Genomic DNA, 12,420 nt, shown 5'->3' on the forward strand with positions numbered 1-12,420 from the left:
GACATTAAATGTTATAACTGTGGGCAAACTGGGCATACAGTTAGTTGATGTCGGGGTACCCGAATAAACGTGGTTTGCGGCAACTGTGGAAAGAATGGCATTATGCAAGGAGGTGTAAGGAACAGCGTGCGAAGTGTGCTAAATGTGGAATGGAAGTTCATGTAGCGAGTGTGTGTAGGCGAAAGAGGATGAGTCAGGCTGGGAATTCAGGAAACTAGATGTTAAGGGGATTCCTTTGGTCCTCTAGTGTGCGACAATGTTTGGGGGAATGCAATGAGTGAATGGTTGAGAGTTAGTAAGTATGAGCCGAGTGTCAGTGGGTCTGAGAGATTGACAGTTAGTGTTGGTACAGTATGGAAGAAAGTGGAAGAATGTAGAGAAAGGGAATGGAAGGAAGAAGCATGAACTGCATGATAAGGGTGCTAGTGTTAGAGCACAAACGGTTGATAAGGCGTATAATGCAGATGACTTGGAGGGAATGAATGATACTTATAGTGTGTGTGGGTTTGAATTGACAGGGATAAGTGAGATTTCAGTGGGAAAGGAACCGAGTAGTAAGAATGTAGTAGATAGTATGGATGAATCTTTGCTACAGGATTACAGAAGTATGGATGAACTGAGTGGTTTGGTAACAGAAATAAGGGAGATACTGGGACCAGAGCTAGAAGGTGTAGATGAGGTAGTGAATGAGATTCGGGAGGATAGTAGTGTGGGAGATAATGGGAATCTGAATGAAAGTGGTTTGGAAGAAGTGAATGGCAATGTAACTGAGAGTGTATGAGGGTCCTCAAACAAGATAAAGGGGGCCTGCATCCAAGCATCCTTGGGTGTTACAAAAGGCAATATAGTGTGGGTGTTGTGAGTGTAAGGAGACATTGAGAATTGTAACAGGGGAGGTAATATCGAAGAGTGAAATGGTAGATACATTTGACAACATCTTCGAGGGTTGCGTGAGAGAGAGAGAGAGAGAGAGAGAGAGAGAGAGAGAGAGAGAGAGAGAGAGAGAGAGAGAGAGAGCATCGTTGGGTTGTTTGTAGTTGTCAGGAATAATTGAGAGTTTAAATGTTTTCGTATGTTGCTGTATGGTATCGTGTAAGTGCGTGTCTTTCTGAAGAGAGTGAGTGAGCAAGCTATCAAGAGAGAGAAAGAGTGTAAGTGGTGGATGGATAGTTAACGAGTGGTTTGCTTGTTGGGGGATCGTCAAGGTTGTCTGCTGGCATAGTTGCCGGGTCAGTCAGTCAGGCAGTCTATGATCAGAGTCTGTGATGGAGAGTCGGTTTTCCCAGTGAGTGGTCTTGGCATTGGATGGTCAGTTGTATTGTGTGTTTTCTGAAGTAGTTTGATTTGCTAGTGATACTGTATGTTAGCAGTTGGTTGTGGCTGTATAGCTGAAGTTCATTGTGCTTGTGCACTGGAAGATTGCTGAGCTTGTGAGCTCTTGTGGTGTTGTACGTGAGTTGTTGTTGTTGAGTGTTGTTGATGGTGAGATGTGGTTTCTTGGCGTTGTTTGTAAGTATAGTTGTGTATGGACTTGTAGTGCTGTTGATTTATGTTGTTGGTATTCATCTGCGCAGTGATTTGTTGTTGTTGAATTGTTGTGGGTTGTTTTGTTGCGATTTCTGGTGCCCAGCGGACAGCACAGATTCCCACCTTGAAGACAGTCATATCTGGTGTGTGTCTGTCGGTGAACCAACTGTCCTGTCGGTATATAGTATCGTAAAGGGGAAAGTGTGGTTGGGGGGAACACTGATAGTCGGTGCGACTAAGGCAAGGTAACTGTGGGTCCATTTGCTTGCTTTCTTTGCTTGCTTGTGATACTGCCACAACGTATGCACTTTTAAATAATGTAACCTTCTAAAAATATATATATACATTTATATCATCAAAAGTTTTCATATTAAAGTCAAATAATGTAACCTTCTAAAAATATATATATACATTTATATCATCAAAAGTTTTCATATTAAAGTCTCAAAGCAAATACTACAAGAATATTTACAAATAATCAATTACTCAAAATGAAATATAACAATTTGTCGAAAAAGGGATTTTGACGGAGGAAAAATCTATTTCTGGGGAGAGACCTGTGTCGCCCAGTGAAAAGTTCCTTCTAGCTCTTTTCTGATATAAATAAATATTTTCTAAATATACCAGAGAAAAGTTAGCATTGGTATGCAGAGGTTACTACCCTCGGGCGAGCACCCCAAGGGCGTTGTGTGTACAGTTCAGGGCGTGTGAAAGCCACCATTCACAGGTCTCTTGCCACTTGAGAGTATTCCCTGACAAAACCCCCTGTAAAGGGGTGTGCCGTACCAACGGTCATCTGCACCGTCCCGAACTACCACCGCCCGACGCGAGCGCCCTTACTCAGCCTTCTCTACTTTTGGATATCTTTATTGGCTTGGATAGGTATTGGGATGGGAAAAGGATGGGTAGGGTTCACCAGGCGACACAGGTCTCTCCCCAGAAATAGATTTTTCCTCCGTCAAAATCCCTTTTCTGGGTCGACCTGTGTTCGCCGGTGAAAATATACATGAGAATGTCTTCCAAGCCTTAATATTTCAATTCAAGTAAACTTAATGGGAAAAATGAAATAATTTGTTATATTACATAAGTTTACTTAACAATAATGATATGACAGATAGAAAACTTAATAGATTAAACTTAAAGACTAAGACTTAGATTACGACTTATAATTAATTAAGATTACGAGTAACAGAGTTAAGGCAAACATAAGTGTGTTATTTGCGATAAAACTAAAACTAAGACTGAGGAGGTCATAAGGATGTTCAGAATTAAAAACATATATAAGAACATCCTAACGTGACCCGGGGCACCAGTCTCTGCCCCACCGAGGAGAGAGGTATCGTGGCGAGTATGAGTGCGGCAGGTAGAAAGGAGGAGAGGTTAGGAAAGGGATGGAAAAATTGAAGAACAGGAATATAAGGGAATGTTATTAAAAGGGAGACTAGACTCCCTGCGGCTATGGTCGAGTATTTTAGAGCCTGTATATTTCTGAGATAATGGTGCTTGAAAACTAAAGAAGATTTCCAATCTGTATACTTCTTAAGATCTTCAAAATTCATGTTTTGAAAATAATTAATTGAAGTAGCTACCGCCCGAATGTCATGAGCATGTGGAAATGACTCCGGGTTAGCTTGTTTTATACAATAGAGTATCTGCTGTCTAATACCTTGTATAGAGATAGTGCCACCTTGTTCTCTAGTAAAGAGAGGACCAGAGGACCTTGAGGAGGTCCTGGCCAAAAAGGACTTGAGGGTTACAACTGGACACAAAGATGTGTCTTGGGGTAAAGGAATTATTTTCCAAGGAGACCATCTGCTTTGGGGGTCTTCAGTTTTTGCTAAGAAAGTTCTGTCCGGAGAGAGCAGCACTTCTGATGGAAGGAAATCTATGTTTTCAGAATTACGAGAGAGAGCTGCAAGTTCTGATATTCTGGCGCCTGAGGCCATGGCTATAAGAAACAAAGTTTTCCTTAAGAGGGTAATATAAGAGCATGATTCATTATTCGTGTCTGATGCTAGTTTCAGAACATCGTTCAAAAACCAAGTGACCTTCTGTGGACGGGTAGTTGGTCTAAGACGTGCACATGCTTTAGGGATGGACGAGAAATAGGAACCTGCTAAATTTATATTGAATTCAACTTGAAATATCTTTTTCAAGGCTCATTTAATTGTTGTAATGGTACTAGCAGCTAAGCCTTTTGCAAATAATGTTCTAAAAAATGAAATGGCCAAATTTGGGATCATTTGATGAATATTTAAACGTTTTAAGAATTCAGATAGTTTCTTAACCCTTAAACGCCGAAGCGGTAAAAAAAAAAATGTCTCCCGTGTGCCGGAGACGTTTCAGAGTTAGCGCGGAAGCGGAAAAAATATTTTTTTCAAAAAATCACAGCGCGCTTAGTTTTGAAGATTTAAGAGTTCATTTTTGGCTCCTTTTTTTGTCATTGCCTGAAGTTTAGTATGCAACCATCAGAAATGAAAAAAATTATCATTATCACATATAAATAAATAATGCAATATATGATAGCGCAAAAACGAAATTTCATATATAATTGTATTCAAATCGCGCTGTGCGCAAAACGGTTAAAGGTAACAAGTTATTTTTTTTGGTTGTAATTTACACTAAATTGCGGTCATTTTGGTATATAACACATTGTAAAACAATAAAAGCAACACAGAGAAAATATTATCACAAAATAATGCATGAATTCGTAACTCGCGGACGTAAACAAATATTTTTTTTCAAAAATTCACCATAAATCTAAATATTGTCCTAGAGACTTCCAATTTCTTTCAAAATGAAGACAAATGATTGAATATTACTATACTGTAAGAATATTAGCTTACAAATGCAGTTTTCGACCATATCTGACGAGTTAAAGTTGACCGAATGTCGAATTTTTTTATATATATTTTTTTATATGCAATTATTTCGGAAATAAGAAAAGCTACAACTTTCAAATATTTTTAGTTTTATTCTACATGAAATTGCGCACATTTTCAAATATAAAACTCGATGAAATGCCTAATATGAAATGGAGCAAATATTCCGAGAACGGGACTTACGCATTTCGGAGATTTGTGGCGGAGAATCCGCGCGCGGAGGGAAGGAAAGTTTTTTTTAAAAATTCACCATAAATTTAAATATTGTGCTAGAGACTTCGAATTTGTTTCACGATGAAGATAAATGACTGAATATTACTAGACTGTAAGAGTTTTATCTTACAATTGCATTTTTCCACCATTTCGGTAGAGTCAAATTTGACCGAACGTGGTTTTTTTTCTATTTATCGTGATTTATATGCAAATATTTCGAAAATGAGAAAAGCTACAACCTTCAACTATTTTTTTTGTTGTATTATACATGAAATTGCACACATTTTCATATATAAAACTTTATGTAACGGCTAATCTAAAATGGTGCAAACATTACCACAATCGCATGTATGATTTTTTCGGAAGAGCTACCGCGCGGACGTAAAGAAAATGTTATTTTTTTCATAAATTCACCATAAATCGAAATATTGCGCTAGAGACTTCCAATTTGTTGCAAAATGAAGGTAAATGCTTGAATATTACTAGAATATAAGCGTTTTAGCTTACAATTGCGTTTTTTGACCATTTCGGTAGAGTCAAAATTGACCGAAGGTTGAAAAATTAGTCACTTATCATATATGAAAATATTTCAAAATTGATAAAAGCTACAACCATGGGTTGTTTTTAGTTGTATTGTGCATGAAATTGCGCACATTTTCATATATAAAACGTTATGTAACGGCTAATTTAAAATGGTGCAAACATTACCACAATCGCATGTATGATTTTTTTCGGAAGAGTTACCACGCGGACGTAAGGAAAAAGTTTTTTCATATATTCACCATAAATTGAAATATTGTGCTAGAGACTTCCTATTAGTTGCAAAAGTAAGTTAAATGATTGAATATTACTAAAATATAAGCGTTTTAGCTTACAATTGCGTTTTTCTACCATTTCGGTAGAGTCAAAGTTGACCGAAGGTTGAAATTTTGGCACTTATCGTTATTTATATGAAAATATCTCAAAACTGAGAAAAGCTACAATCGTGAGTATTTTTTTGTCGTATTCTACATACAAATGCACACATTTTCATATATAATACTCCATGTAACGGCTAATTTAAAATGGTAAAAAAAATATGTCAAAGTGACGAAATAATTTCCGAGATGTGTCACAGATACTTTTTAGTGCGGCAAGAAAGAAATTCGCGCTTGCGCGCCTGCTTAACGATTGTAAACAAAACAACACCTTGATCCATGAACTTCCAGCATCCCCCAAGGCGCGTGATTCAAGAGTTTTTGGTGGGTAGGCCTAAAAGTATTTTTCCGCGAATTTTTAAAAAAACTTTTGTATGTCGACGTAAAATACGTCCAGTCGGCACCCGAGAGACAAAAAATGTCGACGTAAAATACGTCCAGTCGGCATTTATGGGTTAACAGCCGAGTCATATTGCCTAAGCGCTGAATCCCTTTTGTCAGATTCTATGAATGTGACATTGTCCGGATCAATACTAGCATCTTTTTGGGCCGCAAACTTCATGAAATCCATAAAGTTAGGGTTTGTAGAATTCTTGAGGAAGCTGACACAATCTGAGTTTGTACTATTTGTGTCAGTTCTGGACGAGGGATCTGTTTGGGATGGAGTTTCAGCTCTAGTAGGAGCGGAAACCAATTGCTTTTGGGACAGTTGGGGGCTACTAGGGCTACCTGACCTCTGAAGGAACGTAGCTTGTGTAGCACTTCATCAAAAGATTCACTGGAGGAAACAGATAAATCTTCTGCCAAAGATTACAGTCTAACGACAGCGCGTCCGTGGCATAAGCCAGAGGGTCCAGGTTGGGAGCCACATAGCATGGGAGCTTGTGATTGGACTTTGTTGCAAATAAGTCTACTTGAAGACCTGGAACCTGACTGGAAATCCACCGAAACTAATTCATGTCAAGGGACCACTCTGATTCTAGTGGTTTGGTCCTGGATAGAGCGTCTGCTATTACATTCCTGACTCCTGCCAGATGGGTAGCTGACAGGAACCAGTGCATTTTTGCTGCCAAGGTAAAAATTGCTATAAGGACATTATTCAGTTTGGGCGATTTGGAACCCCCCCCCCCCCCCTGTTTATACAATGGACTACCACCAGGCTGTCCGAGACTATCCTCACATGGTTGTTCTTGGGTGGAGACAATTTTCTCAATGTCAGAAAAACTGCCATTGCTTCCAGCACGTTTATGTGGAACTGTCTGAGATTTCTTGACCATTTGCCTTGAGTCTTCTGATGTTGAGAGTATCCTCCCCAACCACTGAGTGACGCGTCCGTATGAATCGTCACCTTTGGAGGAGGAAATTGCATTGATACTGACCTGGAAAGGCTCTTGGGATTTGTCCATGGAAGGAGTCTTTTTGTCAATACAGGGGGAATTACTGAGACTTTGTCTCTGAGACGAATGTTGGCTCTCTTCTTCCAAACTCGATTGATGTCTTTTAAATTGGCTTTCAGTAGGACGTCTGTCACTGATGCAAACTGCAGTAATCCAAGAATTCTCTCTTGAGTACGTCAAGACGCCTTCTTGTTCCTGGTGAATTGTTTCGTAGCTACAGCTGTCTCCTTGGCCTTCTTGGGCAGAAGAGAAAGCTTGTGATGCTTCAGGTCCCATTGTATTCCTAGCCACTGGAATTGGGAAGCTGGTTCTAGCCTCGCTTTTGCTATATTCAACTGGAATCCCAGATGTTCCAAGAATTTGATGACTTTGGCTGTCGCTTTGCGACATTCGTCGACTGTGGTCACCCAAATGAGCCAGTCGTCTAAGTAGGCTGCCAGCATTATACATTGGTTCCTGAGCTCCTGTACTACTAGTTTTGTAAATATTCTGGGTGCTATATTGAGACCGAATGGCATTACTCTGAATGCATACGGCTTGTTGCCTAGACGGAAGCCTAGGTAAGGAGAGAATTTCTTGCTATCGGAACATGATAATAGGCATCTGTAAGATCTATAGAGGTGGTGACGGCCCCACGGGGAAGTAAGGTCCGCACCTACGAGACTGTTAGCATACGGAACTTGTCGCAAAGAATGTAAGAATTGAGTTTGGACAAGTCCAGTATGACTCTCCTTTTGGTTCAATTCTTCTTTGGTACAGTGAACAGTCGTCCCTGAAATTTCAAGCTTTTGACTCTTTTTATAGCTTTCTTCTGTAAGAGATCTTTGGTGTACTCCTCCAGATCTGTTGTTGGTGTCTGGAAGAAGTTCACTGGAAGAGGTGGTGACCCCTTTTTCCACCTCCACCCCAGACCCTTGGAAATGATGCTGTGGGCCCAAGGGCTGAAGCTCCAATGATCTCTGAACCAGTACAGTCTCCCTCCTACCTGACAGATCTCACTGGTTTGGTGCTGGCTTATATCCTCTGCCTCCCCGGAAGCCCCTTCCTCTTGATCCGCTTAACGGGACTGGCCTCTGGCTCTACCTCTAGCGGATTGCCTATTGTATCCCCGAAAAGAGCCACCGGCTTCATATACGACGGGGTTAAAGGCAGGGGAGGCCATCCAGGCTGTTGTGGCAGCGGCCTGAGGGCCATGAGGGGCTTGCAGTAGCACAAACTGCTGCTGTGGTTGTGCTTTTGATGTCGATGGTTTTGACATCTGCGTCAGAGGAATTGGTTGAGACAGCTGTTGGGGTTGAGGAACCTTGTAAGGTGCAAAGTACCTTTGTTTCTTTTTGGACTTAGGTCGTTTGCCTGAAGTCTTAAATTTGCGCTTGGAAGGCAAACCCCAACGCACTCGGAGGCTCTGGTTGGTACTAGAAGCCGCCTTAAGTACATTGTCCACCTCTTCTTGGGGAAAGAGATTCTTACCCCAGATGGAGGATTTGATTAATCTATTAGGCTCATGCCTAATAGATGCCTCTGCCAACACATACTTTCTGCAAACTCTTCTGGCCGCAGCGAATTCAAACAGGTCTGACTGAAAAGTCTGAAGTAGACTTTTTGTCAGAACCTGGAAGAGCTGCTCATCCTTGTACATGGATGCTACCAACTCCAGTGAAGTCACTGCATTGATAGACCTAGCCAGTCTAGTTTTCGTCTCAAACTCTGTCTTTAGTAAGTTCTCGGGCAGTTTAGGAAGTTTGTCCGAGAACAAGGTTGAGGCGCAGTCCGAGTCTAGCTTACCGACCGTGAAGGTGGACGGAGCATCATGCCAAAACTCTCTGGTGGCAGGCATAAGGAGGGAGGTAGCTTCCGTTTCCTTCAATATCGGCATGGGCTTCTCTTCAGAGATTGCTTGGAGCGTTAGCTCTGTAATCTTATCCGTGAAAGGAGTTGGGACTTCTTTGGGAGTCGTAAATATTGTGAACGACCCCTTATGAGGTGTTAATCTGGTATTAACGCAGTCCCACTCCGCCAGAGTACGAGCCCAGACAGCTTGGGCTTGCTCCTTAGGAAAAATAACAGTTTCCTTTGGAACCTTGTCAACCCGGACTAACGCATTCTCTGTCAGCCGGACGAAGCCATTGAAGGGGAATTGAAGGTTTTCTGGGTAGAACTCGAAGTCCTCCAGGGGTCGAGTGCCCAAACCTTCAAAGGTTAGTTTGCCATCCCTATATGGAGCATGGAGGGCGAACCGCCAAGGATTATTCTTATCGAAAGGCGGCAATTTTGAGGCATCCGGAACTGTCGACGTTGCTGCCAGAGCTCTGGAGTGGAGCAGGCCTGCTATCATCTCTTTTAGGGGCCTTAATTGCTCCGCCAAAATGTCAGACAAGGCTTGGTTGTCAATCTCTGCCGCCTTGGTTTTAGCGGACTTATTTCTCCGACCCTTAGTAGGGAGAGAAACCTTGGCAGCAGGCGAGGTCTCAGATGGGGCCAGTGACAACTCTGACGCTGCTGGCGGAGCTGACCTAATTACCTTAGGCAATGGTTTTGTTGCCTCAAGGGGTTTGACCTTGGGGCGGACTGACCTGGATCCGTCCCAAGGAGTGGAGGTTGGATTCTCAAAGCTGCAGAAAGAGGAAGAGGAAGAGGGAGTAGGACTTATATGACTACCTGCCTCAATCAACTCACCACTTACCTGCTCATCCATCGGTTCGAGATGGATGTTAATGGCCGCCGCGACGTCTCCAGACAGATGCTGGTCCTCCGGAGGTGGAGCCATCGCGGCCCGGATTGCCTCGATGATCGGGGTAGCCACATCTTTAGATACTGAGGCCGAAGGAGAACCCGGAAAAAGGCGCGTCCCCAGGTTGATATCGAGGACGTAGGGGCATCCCGACGGAGCGTTCCGGGCGTAGCCGGAGACCCACTGCCTCAAAGTGGACTTGGCTGCTTGAATGCTCTCCTCCTTGGCCTGTAATGAGGAGAATTTTCTTTGAGCTTTATATTTCTGACATTATTGGATGTAATGCCAATATTGTCAGAAAGACTTAACATTATTGGATGTAATGCCAATATTGTCAGAAAGACTTAAACTAGAAAACCATGCAAAATTAGAAAGTTTAATAGCATACCTGGTCGTTTATCAAAACCATGACAAGCTTGAAGCAAGGTAAGCAGGCCTCCGGGTGCCAAATCATGTATGGAGGTTGATTTTCCTCCGCCACAAAAGAGATCGCACATTTAGAGTGCGACCGGCAGACCTCATGGCCTACCGTATCGCTGAAGTAGGCGAAGCAATCCGGAGACAAACAATGAGCCTTCTGTAATAGAAAGCTTCAATGAGTATCGACTCTCCTAATAGGAGATTTGACTTATCTATAGTTATATTTAATAGAACATGCGCCTTATAGTAGCATGCTGAACTTATAACTAGTCCTAGTCGAAGGTACGGGTGTTCAATTAAGAAATGAGAGGTGCCGTACCTACAACTAAAACTCGTATTATCAAGAGAAGATCAAGGATTGCTCTATACCTCCGGTAAGTGCCGGAGGAATCCGTATATAGGTTTGCTATGATGAGTATATACTCCATACTACCCCTTCGGCAGCCACCGGAGCCATAAAATTGTAGATGACAGCTATTACTAAGGTAGCGACGGACCTTTATCTACAATACCAAATAATAGTCCGGTGGTGGACGAAGCGTCCTCCGCCGGACCTATAAGGTCCGGAGCCAGGATCGAGTACCATATATGCATAGATGTAATTCCATATTGGTTAGATGGAAGGGAAGAGAGACTGGAATCCGGAGGGAAACGACGGGGGGAAAATATCCCAGCCGACGTGATTATTCCTCCGGTCCTATAGATTAGAGCTAAACAGCCCTTTCCATAGTTTATTAATAGATATATTCAGAGAAAATCCCCCAACAAGCTAAAATATTAACCACCGGAGTCATAGACTTCGGTGACGGAGCTCCCCAAGGGACTAGTATTGCTTGTTTTATACCCTAGTGGCTCTGTCCCCCATGCCTTATCCTCTCATGGGAGGAGGTATGGGGGGAGGGGCTGTGAGGGGGGAGAGAGGAGTGATAATATGGGTATCGGTCCGCTTAGCGGACTGGCGGCACGAGATCACAATTGGCCAGTCCTTACTGGTTATATATGTCACCAACCTTTAGGAAATAGTAGCCTAGGCTATACCTAGTGGCCTAGCTACCGATAAGGGTGACCACCAATAACCAAGAGTAGAGCACCACTAAGAAGTGGTATTGCGACACGGCTATAAAGCTTTGGTGTGGTATCCCCTGGTTAGGGTGGTCGCCCATACGGTGCATGGTCATATTATCCCGTGGGTTATTGTGACATTCTTTTCCGACCAAAAGAGGGCTCAACTCTTTTGATAATAGGCCTAGCCTATATTAAGTAAACTATGTATGGTACAGGGATCTGGCTCCTATAATAAAGTTAACTAACTTAGTAAAATAATCATGTAGTCTGAGAGAGTAACCAATCGATCGATTCGCTGGATTGTACAAATGTATTAGGACCGAGCTTAGACCAGTCTAGGCTATAGTTATAACTATGTAACTACTTGTTAAGCTCGATTGAAGAAAGAGGGAATGATCCAGTCCTTCTTCAAATTTAGGTATCTTATAATAAATCTTATTAAAATCTAGCCACCTGTGGGGGCAAGCCAGCCTCAATGGGTGCCGGTCCCAAGCCCGGATAAATAGGGAGGGTTGGTGTCAGGAAGGGCATCCGACTGTAAAAACCCACGCCAGAACCAATGAAATGAGTCGTGATATTGATGAGAATAGTGCTAGGGCGTACTCCGTAAACGACGCACAGACACATCGCCCTAACTCTGTGACAAGGCGAGGGCTACTGCATCATGAGCGGGTGCAGCTAAAGAAGTGAGCTCTAAATGTGATCAGAATAGGCCAGCTCAATATTGGGTCTATGACAGGAAGAGGAAGAGAGTTGGCGGAGTTGATGAGGATAAAGTGAGTGGATATTTTGTGTGTGCAGGAAACTCAATGGAAGGGTAATAAAGCTAAAGAACTGGGGGATGGCTACAAGCTAATCTATAGTGGAGCAAATGAGCAGGGTAGGAATGGCGTTGGTGTAGTGTTGTCGGGGGAAATGAAGAATGCAGTGACAGAAATGAGTAGAAAGAATGACCGCATCATGAGAGTGAAGATATGTTATGGAGGGGAAACAATGAACATAATTAGCGCTTTTGCTCCACAAGTGGGCTGCACAGAGGAAGAAAAGAGCCGTTTTTGGAACGAAATGAGTGAGGTAACGCAAGAACTGGTAGAGCAGGAGAGGACTGTAGTGGGGGGAGACTTTAATGGACATGTCGGAAATGAAAAGGATGTAATTGAACGTGTGCATGGAGGACATGGGATTGGGGAGAGAAACCCAGAAGGTGAGAGTATAGTAGACTTTGCCGTGTCCTTTGATATGGCAATAGTGAACACATTCTTCAAAAA

General features: G+C 42.6%; 2 protein-coding genes across 2 annotated transcripts in view; both read right to left on the minus strand.

The window, feature by feature from the left end:
* LOC135211256 (uncharacterized) overlaps positions 1-12,420 on the minus strand; it is a 151,193-nt gene that overhangs the window by 114,424 nt on the left and 24,349 nt on the right. The gene's annotated exons all lie outside the window — the stretch shown is intronic.
* On the minus strand, positions 6,681-10,238 carry LOC135211750 (uncharacterized). The gene is made up of 2 exons (XM_064244985.1): positions 10,056-10,238; positions 6,681-9,895 (listed from the first exon to the last, which is right to left on the minus strand). The coding sequence occupies exons 1-2, from the start codon at positions 10,119-10,121 to the stop codon at positions 7,994-7,996; spliced, it is 1,968 nt and encodes a 655-aa protein (XP_064101055.1). The 5' UTR covers positions 10,122-10,238; the 3' UTR covers positions 6,681-7,993.

This window comes from Macrobrachium nipponense, chromosome 4 (genome assembly GCF_015104395.2).
Source record: "Macrobrachium nipponense isolate FS-2020 chromosome 4, ASM1510439v2, whole genome shotgun sequence".
Lineage (NCBI taxonomy): Eukaryota > Metazoa > Arthropoda > Malacostraca > Decapoda > Palaemonidae > Macrobrachium > Macrobrachium nipponense.

Excerpts from the sequence above, each read along its gene's own strand:
- LOC135211750 (XM_064244985.1), bottom strand. The coding sequence starts at position 10,121 with ATGATTTGGCACCCGGAGGCCTGCTTACCTTGCTTCAAGCTTGTCATG. Across the intron at positions 9,896-10,055 it reads TGGTTTTGATAAACGACCAG|GCCAAGGAGGAGAGCATTCA; the intron begins GTATGCTATTAA and ends TCCTCATTACAG.